Source organism: Palaemon carinicauda, chromosome 36 (genome assembly GCF_036898095.1).
Source record: "Palaemon carinicauda isolate YSFRI2023 chromosome 36, ASM3689809v2, whole genome shotgun sequence".
In the NCBI taxonomy this organism is placed as follows: domain Eukaryota; kingdom Metazoa; phylum Arthropoda; class Malacostraca; order Decapoda; family Palaemonidae; genus Palaemon; species Palaemon carinicauda.
This window is the reverse complement of record NC_090760.1, coordinates 69,556,351-69,571,011: the sequence shown is the minus strand read 5'-3', so window position 1 is coordinate 69,571,011 and position 14,661 is coordinate 69,556,351. Positions and strand designations below refer to the sequence as shown.

Below are 14,661 nucleotides of genomic sequence, written 5' to 3'. Positions count from 1 at the left end.
TAGGAAGAAGGGAGGACTTCTCGAGGTTTACCATGATCCCCCGATCTTGGCAAAACCTCAAAAGTTTGTCTGATTGTTGAAGAAGGGTTGACACCGAGTCTGCTGCGATAAGTCAATCGTACAGATAACGAAGGAGATGGATGCCAATCCTGTGTGCCCTAGATGACACTAGGGCAAACACTCTGGTGAAGACTTGAGGTGCTGTGGAAAGACTGAAGCACAGCACCTTGAACTGGTATTTCCTGTTGTCTAGGCTGAATCTTAAGTACTTCCTTGAAGACGGATGGATTGGGATCTGGAAGTATGCGGCCTTTAGGTCCAGTAGGCACATGAAGTCCAGTGGTCTTACCGCTAGTCTGACCGTGTCTGCTGTCTCCATGCTGAACAGAGTTTGTTTGACAAACTTGTTCAGAGCTGAGAGGTTGATGACTGGTCCCCAGCCTCCAGACACCTTTTTCACAAGAGTCAACTGAAGAAGCCTGGAGTCTCGTCGAGGACCTCCTGGAGAGCGCCTTTCAACAGAGTCTGGACTTCTGCCCGGAGGGCTAGCCCCTTTGCTGATCCCATCACAAAGGAGTCTATTAACACTGGATTCCTGGTCAGGGAAGGGAGAGATGTTATGAACGGGACGCGATACCCCAAACGAATCACGGAGTTGTTTCCACCTGTCCCAACAACTTTTTAGGCATCCCCTACTGGTAGACAAGCAGGGGGAGAGCCTATCCTAGCATTAGCAGCCTCGGCCACTCCCTATAGGATATTTTCCTCCCCTGAAGGACTTTGTGCCTATCCTGTCCTTGGCAGGAAAGGGTTTCTTAGACACAGTTGTCTTTGCTGTTGTTTTGTTCGTCATGGTATTGGCTGGACGGGACTGCTGAAGAGCTGGTGGTTTATATGGCTTGGATGTCAAAGCTCTATGGAGGAGGGAGTCCTAATGGGACTTCCTCCTGGTATGTTCCTTGGAGAAATTTTCAGTTCATACAAGGATTCCCTAGGTCCCTAACCAAACATCAAACCACGAAGTAGCCTGCATGGCGTACTTTGTGACCTTCTCCTGATTAAGGATCTCGGATGCCGAGAATGAGACCTGTCGGTTGGAGAGTCTTTCTAAAGAAACTCCCTTGGTAAGCTCTTTCAAGGAGTGATGGAGAGGAAGAGCTGGACGAGGCTTGTCTAAGATCTCGAAATACCTCCTCTGCTGGAGACGAGGAGGTGGGAGAAGCTTAGTGGTAATGCCGGAACGTTGGGAGGAGGAGAGCTCAGAGAGCTGTAGGGCGGTCTTAGACCTGGCACCCTACCAAGGCAAGGCTGCACTGGTCTTTGAGGGATTCTGGGTGCCAAAGACACGGTCTAAGACCGTGCATTTGCCCTCTCATGGGGGTACCTCTGGGTTGGTAAACCCATTGAGAACCCTCATGAAAGTCAGAACCTGCTAGAAAGCATGTTCCGACTCTTTCTGCTCTCCTTCAGACGGACTTGCAGCAAAGTCTCCTTCTTCTATCCCCGAGCTCTTCTCAGGGTGGGTTGCAGACATCCTTCAAGTGACTGGCTGCATCTGTAGGCTTAGAGGCCTTGAAGAGGACTTTGAAAGAGTCTTGGAGTCCTTAGGTTCCTTCCGAGGAAGGAGGTAGGACTCAAGCATCGAAGGCCGGATTGTGATGTCCCTACTGACTTCCATCGGTGGTGGAGAACTCTCCGTGTGACTCCCTCGGCAGAGGTAAAGTAGGAGAGTGTCCAGTGGAAGATGCAGCAGGAGGAGGGCTCGATGGCCTAACAGGAGTCAGCTTTACCATCGGGGAAGTGACAGCATCTGAGACTCCTCTCTTCCCCTTCAAGAGATAAAAAGACGCCGTGGTTCCTTGCAGTAGGTCAAGTCTGCTAGAGGTGTTGGATGCTCCAAAGAGCTGGTAGACAGAGCAGGTTTGTAGGCTTACACCACTGCTCTGACCATAGCACTGAACTACGGCTACCGACTGACTGGCACACTGTCAGACAGATCCCCTGAAGGGAAAGGGACCGAAGGGTCCCTGCGAGAAGTCTCTGCTGTTGATCAGTCTGCCTTAAAGGAAGGCAGCTTTGGGATCCTGAACCTTTCTGTGGAGACCCCTTCCCTTTTCCCCAGCAGTCATGCTGTAATGCGTTTGCGGGGAGGGGAATGAGGTGATGATGACCTGTCGATTCGATGTTCCTTAAACCTAGGAGCTTGTAGAACCTGCTCATGGCCATGGCGCAAGTTCACTGGCGAGCGCTGGTGGGCCGGAGAGCGCTTGTGCGCAGAAGAATGGTGGCGCGCAGTAAGGCGCAGCGCAGGATGATTCTGGTGCGCAGTTTCTGGGCAATGCGCAGATGAGCGCTGGCGCGCAGTACAGCGCTACACAGGAAGATGTTGGTGTGCTGTTTCCAGTGAATGCGCAGGAGACCGCTGGCATGCAGGTGAGCACTGGCTAGCTGGAAAGCACTGACATTCCAGAGAGTGCTGATGAGCTGGAGAGAGCTTTGGCACATGAGAGCGCTGACGCTTGGGAGAGTGGTGACGTACAGAACAGCGCCGTTGGTTTGGAAAGCGCTTTCGTACATTAGAGCGTAGGTGAGCCGGAGACCGATGCTGCGCATGAGAGCACTGATATCCCGGGGAGTGCTGTTGCGCAGGGGTACGCTTACGAGCTTGAGCTGGAGAGCGCAGTTGCGTTGGCGAGCTGACAAACTGTGCTTTTGGAAAGGAGGGGCTGCACTAGAGAGCCCCAGCGATCGGGAGATTGCTGAGGTATTGGAGAGCACTGAGTACGAGCAGGAGAAGGCTAGCGGTCAGGCAAACATCGAAGCGTTGGAGAGCGAAAACGCTCTAGAAAACGTTGGAGAGCAGGCTGGCGCTGACGTGCTGTTGGAGAGCGCCGGTGCACTGCAGGGCGCTGGCGAGCTGGAGAGCGTTGCCACGTAGCTGAACGCTTAGGTAGAACATCCGGAGGAAGTACAGGTGACAGGAACAGTGACGGCAGGTCAGCTGGAAGGTCGAACTGGAACAGGGATGTCCCCGTTGGAAGGGTGAACATCCAATGATGGGGACCGCTAAACGATCCGCAGAAGTGTCTAGGGCCGAAGTCCAGGGAACAGCGACAGAGTCGTGAAAAGGACCAGGAACAGGTGAAGGTTGTGGGGCAGAAGACGACTAAAGCGGAGGCTCCTCTGCAGAGGAGGGCTGCAAAGACGAGGCTGAAGAGTTCAAGAGGTGCCTTTTCACCGATGGAAATAGGCAACCTCTAAGGTGAAGTGGAGGGTGAGCTCTGCGACGGAGACGCCCTTTAGGGGCCATGGGATCACAAGATGACCTTGTGCAGCAGTCCTCCAAAGAGTAGTCTCTATAAGAGAACTCCCCTGAGGGAAAGACACTTGCAGGAGAGACAGATGATGTATTTAGTTTCCCCCTCAAAGGATGAACAGGAACGGGGGAAACGTAGTCGTCAGTCTGGAGGGGCAGGGGCATCGGCAGCGTCGACGAGAGATAGAGAATCCACCTCCGAAGTCGATGACGGCTGCACACTCGCACCACGGAAGATAAGTTGCAGCAAGGAGTCCTTGGAGAGCGGACATGGAAGCCCCAAGGACAACCATACCTGTAACACAGAAGACATAGACAGGGCCTCCCCCTTGGGAGAGGTGGGGAAGCAACACCATCTATCGAGGACCGCAGTTGGCCACAAATTAAAGGGTCTACGCTGCTGCTCGACGGTTTCTTGGAAGAGGCCGAACGAGTAGGAGCCGGAGGAAGGTCGGGTGGCAGAAGAAGAGGTCTTCGAAGTAGAAATATCCCGCTTTGACTTCTTTTTCCACCGTCGCCCAAATCTTTCCCACTAGGAGGCAGACCACTCACGACACTCATTACATTTATTACCACTATCACCCAGCTGACTTCTGCAGGCGGGACAAAGGGTGTGGCGGTCGGTGTCCACAGCCGACATGAAGTTCCCGCAGGGCCAGCCTTCAAGTCTAGGGCAGGTATGCATGGTCACAGAAGTCAATGCAAACATACACTATTAAAGAAAAAACACAAATAAAAAGCATTAATGGCAGTCCAAAATATAACTTGGTGAGGATGAAGAACGGCAACGACCGTTCACCATCCAAGCCAAAGGCAAAAGAGAGCTAAATCACTGGTGTGTGAGCCTGAGCAGTAGCAAGCTAACCCCCTACCTCCGCTAACTAGTGTAATGTGTAGTTAATCCTCGCTAAATTTTAATGGCTCGTCATTTCAGCTTCGCCACAAGTAGTATCCCTAAATAAATAGCGTAGGTTTGTATTCCAGTTATGGAACAAATAAAATTTTGTATGATGATAAGGTGCAGTATTCAATAAAGAGTGAACATTTGTCCATGAATCACCCATAACACAGCAGGTAAGACATTCATTTTGGTTTTGAAATGTAAAAAGAGACAGACAGGCAACACAATCAAAATTACAACACTTAATCACGATTGAAAGATGCATATTATCTAAGAGATAGAAAATGAAGTTGCCAAGGCAAAGGATATTGTGCAAATGTAATAAAAGGATGTGCATGGTAGTCACAGATCACAAATGAGGTAAAAAAAAAAAAAAAGTGATTTACCTTAAAAATATAGTAGTGTACTGTATATAAATACCAAAGCAACATGATCAATTGATATTTACAGCATACAATTAACAGAAGACAAGAGATATCCAGTCATAACAAACAATATACTATACACTATACACATATGCAAGCGAAACCAAAAACAACAGGCACTAGCCTACGCATACAAAGACTGTCTACAACAGCATATGTCAGCATGGGGTCAGTCACGTTTGTTAACTGTGAGTACCTTTCAATTTGTGTTCGGCAGAAATTACTACACACCATCTCTTCTCTATCATTCATTCACACTGCCATATAGCACCCAATCCAGCTGGCCTTATGCAACACTGAACTATACCCACTCATGGAAGTCTCAGCCAGTTCAATATAGTAGTTTTATTAATGTAGAATGTTTAGGTTAGTATCAGGCAAGTATTGCCTTCTAATAGAATCAAATAATGCAATATTCTTTAAAGCTGTATTACTATACTGTACTATGTCACCATTCTTGAAAACATATCAAACCTACTTTAAATTTCTAAAAGAAAATACAGTAAAACTATCAATAAGATATTTCTACAAGAACATGAATAAACACATCAAGTGTTAAACTATTTTGAGAAAAAAATACATACTATCAGCCTGAACTAAGGTTTTTGTAGCTTGTACATCAACCCACTTACTAAAACTGTGGATGGACTTCGAGTAGCACTTACCTTGTAACTTTTCATGGAATCGAACAGCATCCCCGGGGAGAATCTGTGTTCTGGAGGCACCTGGTCATCAAATTTTGAGCTTAGAGGTGTCTTGAAGGCTAGAAATTTATTTCCTATGAGAGCGTTGCTTTTCCTAGGGCAGTGTAACCATCTAGGGGGGATAGGGCCAGGTCCCCCCTTACCACCTCCACCAGACATCTGATAAGATATACAGGAATCACGGTAAATGACAAATAGTTTTTGATGTGTGGTGAGAGGGGACATGGAACAGTTGGTCAGATATCAAGAAATATGGAAGTGGGAGGACAATGACCTGTTGGAAGGAATGCCCCGCGATTCAAGGGAAAAAATTATGAGATGAAGTACTGAACTACAGTAGTGTTGATGGGGTCCAGAAAGACAGGGTTCAGGATACAAGGGAAGAGAGAGAGGACTCATTTCACAACCAAATTCATCAGGGGAGAACAGACTTAAAACTATCATGACAATTACGAATAAACATTAGTAAATGCCTAAAAAAGTTATTCACGAAGAACAATAACTGACAAGTTATTTCATTACTGTAAAAAATAGGTTATTATGTAGGTTATTTTAATATTTGGTGCCTGTTAGTGTCCAACATGCAATCAAATTCTTCTCAAATACACCTAAAAATTACTATAACATTTTTAGAGGGTACCGTACGTGTTTCATACACGCTTGTACACTGTAACAATTTTGCTTTTTTTATATTATCACTCGCTCTTCTCTGCACTGTTAATAAACCAATCTGTATAAACCTGAAAGCTCATGTTTAATTTTGTTTGAATTTTTGTGACGTTCTTTCTCACAAGTCCCGATATTCAAGCTTGATATCTGTTTAATAAAGTTTAGTTGCAATTCCCATTGCCTCTCATTTACAGCCTAACGGCTCTCGCACAATTGGTTTGATGGTTGGCATCATCAAACAGTAGGGCACAGCAGTGATAGGGGTGGCAGGAGGAAGCGAGTCCTCCGGTGGTCACCAATTGGGCGAGAGAGACATTAGGTTGTAACTGAGAGGCAAGGTGAATGCAACTAAACTTTATTAAACAGACATGGAGCTTAAATACCAGGACTTGCAGGCAAGAACGTCACAAAAATTCAAACAAAATTAAACATGAGCTATCAGGTTTATACAGGTTGATTTATTAATGGTACACGGAAGAGCAAGTGATAAGATGAAAAGCAAAACTGTTACAGTGTATTAGCGTGTATGAAACACGCGCGGTACAATAGCTTGCTGGCCATATCGCCAACTCAATTATGACATTTTAGGACAACCAAGTGTCAACCTTTTGTATGAAAGCGGGGAAAAATCCCACAGTAGTTCAGTTCCATTAAACTCAGGCAGTGAAATCACAACTGGATTCATGTGAATTGACAACTACAATACTTTTATACAGAAATGAAAGCGTACAGATTTCATCTATTTCTTCCTCATATCACTTCAGGATATAACATAAAAATCAAATAAATGTAGGATACAAAGGTAAACATATCTGGTCCCTTAATTCTTTTGAGTCTTAAGAATTGTTTAACACAAATCTCGTCAGACTACCTATACCTACCCAGAGTGGTCAGCCCTCCACAGAATGAGGAATTCTTCCACCTGGCCAGTTATGCATCAGAGAACCAAAGAGTTCATTCCCCGGTGTGGATGATTGCAGAATAAACTCATACAGAGTTCCTTCCAGGAACGTTTTACCTGCCCTTCTATTTGATCACTATTTTCAAGCATTCATCATACAATTATTAAGTTTTCAGTTTCTTTTTCAGCAATGATTTTGTATTTTGAGTTTCTTTGCAAGACTTTGATATTGATAAGTTTTACCTCACTGGCTGAAATATTTTGGTTTTCCGTATATTTTGGGAAAGCCTCTGTTTCTTGTTGGGTTTTTATTAAGATAGATACATGTAGATTAATCCTGTTCTGGTAGAGGTACCAAAGAATTAAGCTTTTGTCCCTTCAAAGTCAGTTCCAAAGGAGATTCATTCATGACATGTGTACATTAGTACTGTATGTATTATGAGTTAGATAATTTGCAAACATTTCCTGTACAGTATTGTATTATACTGTATTTGATTATTTTGGTACTTAGTACCTTAACAAGTCACCTTCTGCTTTGATTTCTTGTGAGTTTCTTTTTATACAGTAAGCCACTGTGCTGAAGTACAATTGCAAAGTAAATTTTGGCTATTGAATTATGTTTATAAGCTGAGTTGGGTGTTATTTTGGTATTATGTTAACAGTATGTTAATTTTAACTGCATTAATGTACTGTACTTAGTTTATAGGTTAACTTAGGTTACAACAAAACTTGTTACTGTACTTATAACTAGAAGTATAATGTATAGTATATCAAAGTGTAAGTATATTAATGCTCCAAGTAAGCTGGGCTGGAGGTTTTTTGTGTCTAGTATAAACAAGAGTCCCTACTTACTGTATGTATACTGGAATCAACTTGTGCAGCTCGAAGGTGACTCAAGGAATCGAGAGGATTTAGCCAAGCCCCTGAGACTAGTCAGTATTTTAAGAAGGGCACCCATTCATGCTTGCACTGCCCACTCTGTTCAAAAGAAAAAATGCTGTGATAAAAAGCTTCTCTAACACACTTCAAGCTCTGTCTTTGAAAACCTGAGAACCTCTTCTAGGAGAAGAACACTCCAAAATCAAACCATTGTTCTCTAGAACAATAACTGACAAGTAATTTCTTTACTGTCTAAAATAGGTGGAGATACTACTGCTAGAAAGTTATGAAGTCCTTTGACTGGTCAGACAGTACTACATTGGATCCTTCTCTCTTGTTACACCTCATTTTTCCTTTGCCTACACACACACCCAATATTCTGGCCTATTCTTTACATATTCTCCTCTGTCCTCATACACCTGACAACATTAATATTACCAAACAATTCTTCTTCACGCAAGGGGTTACTGCACTATACTGTACAGTAATTATTCAGTGGCCACTTTCCTCTTGGTAAGGGTAGAAGAGACTCTTTAGCTATGGTAAGCAGCTCTGCTTAGGAGAAGGCACTCCAAAATTACACTATTGTTCTCTAGTCTACGAGTAGTGCCATCGCGCCTCTGTACCATGGTCTTCCACTGTCTTGGGTTAGAGATCTCTTGCTTGAGGGTACACTCTTGTTATTTTGAAGTTTTTATCCTTTTGTTATTTTCAATTTTTTATAGATTATATATGAAAGATTTATTTTAATGTTATTATTGTCCTTAGACTTCTCTTGTAGTTTTCCTTATTTCCTTTCCTCACTGGGCTATTTTCCCTGTTAGAGCCCTTGGGCTTTTAGCATCCTGCTTTTCCAACTAGGGTTCTAGCTTAATAATAATAATAATAATAATAATATGATATTTTAATTATAAAATAAATTTTTGAATATACTTACCCGGTGAATATATAATAGCTTTAACTCTGTTGCTCGACAGACACATACATAAAAACTCGCCAGCGATCGCTATACAGGTTGCGGGTGTGCCCACCAGCGCCAACTGTCGGCCAGATACCACTCTCGATGTAAACAAAGACTCAATTTCTTCTCATCCCACTGCGTCTCTATTGGGGAGGAAGGGAGGGTCGTTTAATTTATATATTCACCGGGTAAGTATATTCAAAAATTTATTTTATAATTAAAATATCATTTTTAAATATTTAACTTAGCCGGTGAATATATAATAGCTGATTCACACCCAAGGAGGTGGTAGAGACCAGAGTTAATTATGTTTACATCGTATAAGCTAAGAGTTTTTTATTTCATTTTGACAGTTATCAATATAACAAAACCAAAATAAATAGGTACCTGGTAAGGAAGTCGACTTAGACGATTACTCTGCCTTGTAAGTACGTCTTCCTTACGGAGCCCAGCGATCCTCTTAGGATGCTGACAGACCCCCAGGAGCTGAAGTATCAAGGGCTGCAACCCATACAACAGGACCTCATCAAACCCCTAATCTGGGCGCTCTCAAGAAATGACTTTGACCACCCGCCAAATCAACCAGGATGCGAAAGGCTTCTTAGCCTTCCGGACAACCCATAAAAACAACATTAAAACATTTCAAGAGACAGATTAAAAGGATATGGAATTAGGGAATTGTAGTGGTTGAGCCCTCACCCACTACTGCACTCGCTGCTACGAATGGTCCCAGTGTGTAGCAGTTCTCGTAAAGAGACTGGACATCTTTCAAGTAAAATGACGCGAACACTGACTTGCTTCTCCAATAGGTTGCGTCCATTATACTTTGCAGAGATCTATTTTGCTTAAAGGCCACGGAAGTTGCTACAGCTCTAACCTCGTGCGTCTTAACCTTAAGCAAAGATCGGTCTTCCTCACTTAAGTGTGAATGAGCTTCTCGTATTAACAATCTGATAAAATATGACAAAGCATTCTTTGACATAGGCAAGGATGGTTTCTTAACCGAACACCATAACGCTTCAGATTGGCCTCGTAAAGGTTTAGTACGAGCTAAGTAGAACTTAAGAGCTCTAACAGGGCATAAGACTCTTTCTAGTTCATTGCCTACGATCTCCGATAAGCTAGGAATATCGAAAGATTTAGGCCAAGGACGAGAAGGTAGCTCATTTTTGGCCAGGAAACCAAGCTGCAGAGAACAAGTAGCTTTTTCTGACGAAAACCCGATGTTCTTGCTGAAGGCATGAAGCTCACTGACTCTTTTAGCCGAGGCTAAGCATACCAGGAAAAGAGTCTTAAGAGTGAGATCTTTCAGGGAGGCTGACTGTAAAGGCTCAAACCTGTCTGACATGAGGAATCTTAGGACCACGTCTAAATTCCACCCAGGTGTAGCCAAACGACGCTCCTTAGAGGTCTCGAAAGACTTAAGGAGGTCTTGCAGATCTTTATTGTTGGAAAGATCTAAGCCTCTATGCCGGAAGACCGAGGCCAACATGCTTCTGTAGCCCTTGATAGTAGGAGCTGAAAGGGATCGTACTTTTCTCAGGTATAAGAGAAAATCAGCTATTTGGGCTACAGAGGTACTGGTCGAGGATACGGAAACTGACTTGCACCAGTCTCGGAAGACTTCCCACTTCGATTGGTAGACTCTAATGGTAGACGCTCTCCTTGCTCTAGCAATCGCACTGGCTGCCTCCTTCGAAAAGCCTCTAGCTCTCGAGAGTCTTTCGATAGTCTGAAGGCAGTCAGACGAAGAGCGTGGAGGCTTTGGTGTACCTTCTTTACGTGTGGCTGACGTAGAAGGTCTACTCTTAGAGGAAGACTTCTGGGAACGTCTACTAGCCATCGAAGTACCTCGGTGAACCATTCTCTCGCGGGCCAGAGGGGAGCAACTAACGTCAACCTTGTCCCTTCGTGAGAGGCGAATTTCTGCAGTACCTTGTTGACAATCTTGAATGGTGGGAATGCGTAAAGGTCTAGATGTGACCAATCTAGGAGGAAGGCATCTATATGTATTGCTGCTGGGTCCGGGACTGGAGAGCAATAGATTGGAAGCCTCTTGGTCAGCGAGGTTGCAAAGAGATCTATGGTGGGTTGACCCCAAGTCGCCCAAAGTCTCTTGCACACATCCTTGTGGAGGGTCCATTCGGTTGGAATTACTTGACCTTTCCGACTGAGACAATCTGCTAGGACGTTCAAGTCGCCCTGGATGAACCTCGTTACTAGGGAGATGCCTCGATCTTTTGACCAGATGAGCAGGTCCCTTGCGATCTCGTACAAAGTCAGTGAGTGGGTACCTCCCTGTTTGGAAATGTACGCCAAGGCCGTGGTGTTGTCCGAGTTGACCTCCACCACCTTGCCTCGAAGGAGATTCTCGAAGCTTATCAAGGCCAGATGAACCGCCAAAAGCTCCTTGCTGTTGATATGCATGCTCCTCTGACTCGAGTTCCACAGACCTGAGCATTCCCGACCGTCCAGCGCCGCGCCCCAGCCCAAGTCCAATGCGTCCGAGAAGAGAACGTGGTTGGGTATCTGAACTGCCAGGGGAAGACCCTCTCGTAGGCTGATATTGTCCTTCCACCAAGTCAGACAAGACTTTATCTTTTCGGAAATCGGGATCGAGACCGCCTCTAGCGTCTTGTCCTTTTTCCAGTGAAAAGCCAGATGGAATTGAAGAGGACGGAGGTGTAGCCTTCCTAGTGAGACAAATTGCTCCAGGGATGACAGTGTTCCTACCAGACTCATCCACAGTCTGACTGAGCAGCGTTCTTTCTTCAGCATCTTCTGGATGGAGAGCAGGGCTTGATCTATTCTGGGGGCCGACGGAAAAGCCCGAAAAACTTGACTGTGAATCTCCATCCCTAAATACAGAATAGTTTGGGATGGGACCAGCTGTGACTTTTCCAAGTTGACTAGGAGTCCCAATTCCTTGGTCAGATCTAGAGTCCAATTGAGATCCTTCAGACAGCGATGACTGGAAGAGGCTCTGAGAAGCCAGTCGTCCAAATAAAGGGAGGCTCGGATGTCCGATAAGTGGAGGAATTTTGCCACATTCCTCATAAGCCTCGTAAACACGAGAGGAGCTGTGCTTAGGCCAAAGCACAGGGCCCGAAACTGGTACACCACATCGTCGAAGACGAATCTCAGAAAAGGTTGGGAGTCTGAGTGAATGGGGATGTGGAAGTAGGCGTCCCTTAGGTCTAGAGAGACCATCCAGTCTTCCTTTCTGACCGCTGCTAGGACTGACTTTGTGGTCTCCATGGTAAACTTCGTCTTTGTGACAAAGACATTCAGAGCACTGACGTCTAGCACCGGTCTCCAACCTCCTGTCTTCTTTGATACTAGGAAGAGACGGTTGTAAAACCCCGGTGATTGAAGGTCCGAGACTTTGACCACCGCTCCCTTCTCTAGCAAAAGAGACACTTCCAGTTTCAGGGCTCGTCTCTTTTCTTCCTCTCGGTACCTGGGAGAGAGATCGATGGGGGATGTCGCTAGAGGAGGTCTGCGTACAAAAGGGATTTTGTACCCCTCTCTGAGCAACCTCACAGATTGTTGATCTGCGCCTCTCTTCTCCCAGGCTTGCCAGAAGTTCTTGAGTCTGGCACCTACTGCTGTCTGAAGTTGCGGGCAGTCAGACTCTGCCCTTAGAGGACTTGGATCCTTTCCTCTTCCCTCTCTTCCCTTCGGCACGAGCACCTCCCCTGCTGGAGGCTCTGCCACGAAAGGGCGGGATAAACCTGGACGCAGGAGTGTCCATCCTAGGTCTGGCAGACAAGGCAGGCAAAGGGGGGAGCTTTGCGAGCCGAGGACGCAACTAGATCGTGGGTGTCCTTCTGCACTAAAGACAAGGCAATTTCCTTAACCAAGACTTCAGGAAACAAGCACTTAGACAAGGGCGCAAAGAGAAGCTCGGATCTTTGGCATGGCGTCACTCCTGCTGACAGAAACGAGCACAGAGACTCTCGTTTCTTAAGGACTCCGGACGTGAATGAAGCGGCAAGCTCGTTGGACCCATCACGGACGGCCTTGTCCATGCAGGACATAATGAGTAAGGAAACATCCCTATCGGCAGAAGAGATTTTCCTACTCAGGGCTCCTAGACACCAGTCCAGGAAGTTAAAGACTTCAAACGCCCTAAAAATGCCTCTAAGGTGGTCCAGGTCTGAGGGTGACCAACAAATCTTCGAGCGTCTCATGGCAAGGCGGCGGGGAGAGTCTACAAGACTTGAGAAGTCGCCCTGGGCAGAGGCAGGAACTCCCAAGCCGAGAACTTCTCCCGTGGCATACCAGACGCTCGATCTAGATGAGAGTTTAGATGGGGGGAAGGCAAATGCTGTCTTCCCTAAACTCCTCTTGGTCTCTAACCAATCGCCTAACATCCGTAAAGCTCTCTTGGATGAGCGAGAGAGAACGAGTTTAGTAAAGGCAGGCATGGTAGCAGGAACGCCTAAGACAAACTCTGACGGCGGCGAACGAGGAGCCACAGAAATAAAGTGGTCAGGGAACAACTCTTTAAAAACAGCCATGACTTTTCTAAAGTCCAAGGTTGGTTGAACTGCTTTAGGCTCATCTAGTTCTGAAGGTTGATCCTCATGCTGTGGTTCAGCAACGTCCTCATCTGACTGTTCCTCATCCGATAACTGATGAGAAAACGGCAACGGAGTAGGCAACGTTTGACTCGCAGAGTCCGGTCGCACAGGTGCATACGTGACGGAGCCGGACGCAGCGTCCTGGAACTGCTGAACAGTCTGGGAACTGTCAACAATAACAGGTGCGCGAGGACGCACAGCGTCCACCCGAGACTGTTTAGACCGTCTGGGTTGTGCAGTCAACACCATACCGGGTTGCGGAGGTTGACGCACCGCGTCAAAACAAGTCAACTCTGATGGTTGATGAACGTCCTGAACGTCACCAAACGCATCAGTGCGTTGCCTAACGTCAACGTGCAGCTGGAAATCCACACTGGGTCGCATCGGTGGAGGTACCACCCCAACTGGTTGACGCGAGAAAGCTACATCCACGTCAACAGGACGCACAACAGAACGCTTGGATGGCTGAAGGCTCGTAGGTTCAACGGTAACCTTCTCAGCGTTGTAGTCCTCCATCAAGGACGCAAGCTTGGACTGCATGTCTTGCAGTAACACCCATTTAGGGTCTACGGAAGCAGGTGCAGTAACAGACGGAGTTAAAGAATGAGACGGCACAACTTTGCCTCTCTTAGGCGGTGAGCAGTCATCAGATGACGGCAACGGGTCCAAACTGTCCCAGTGGCTACATCCGGGACGTTGGACTTGTCCTGAAGGGACCGACTTACGCTTTAAAGGTCTGGAGACCTTGGTCCAAGGTTTCTTACGAGAAACACCTTCGGACGACGAGGTAAAAATGGGCTCTCTCGTCTTACTTAGGTAGGGGCGATCTTGGAGAGATACGCCTGATACCTTAGAGGGAACGTCTGATCGCTGATCAAGGCCTCTCGAACCCATGAGTCGTACGACATTGCTTCTCCCCTGGGCTTGGGAGCTTGCAAGAGGTCCCGGACTAGGAGGACGACAGGCACGAACAGACGAACCGCAACACTGTTCACAACACTTTGCGTAACACTAGGCACTTTGACACTATCCTTCGTGGCACTTTGGCACTTGAGTTCCTTTACGTCCGCCAAGAGTTGATTTCGGTCACTTGCTAAAGACTCAACTCTCCCCCAAGGCATGAATAGCACGCATCATGTCTGCCATCGACGGTTCCTGAGTGCTAGGAGGGGGGTTAGGAACAACCACTACAGGGGAAGGAATAGGTTTAGGGGCATGCGGAGAGGAAAAATCTACCGACCTAGAAGAACTTCTCCTTACCCTATCTCTCTCTAGTCTGCGTGTATATTTATCAAATTCGATAAAATCGAATTCCGAAA

General features: G+C 46.2%; 1 protein-coding gene across 3 annotated transcripts in view; it reads right to left on the bottom strand.

Moving 5' to 3' along the window:
• The window catches only part of mRNA-cap (mRNA-capping-enzyme), a 72,918-nt gene that overhangs the window by 46,475 nt on the left and 11,782 nt on the right, over positions 1-14,661 (bottom strand). For 2 of the 3 annotated variants that reach the window (XR_011041407.1, XM_068360141.1), the window contains exon 2: positions 5,308-5,505. Coding sequence is in view for 2 of the 3 variants with exons in the window: in XM_068360141.1 (XP_068216242.1) it covers positions 5,308-5,505 (198 nt within the window). In the remaining variant the exon portion in view is untranslated. Of the gene's footprint in view, positions 1-5,307; positions 5,506-7,768; positions 7,895-14,661 lie in introns of all 3 variants that reach the window. The other variant, XM_068360143.1, reaches the window with a different exon arrangement.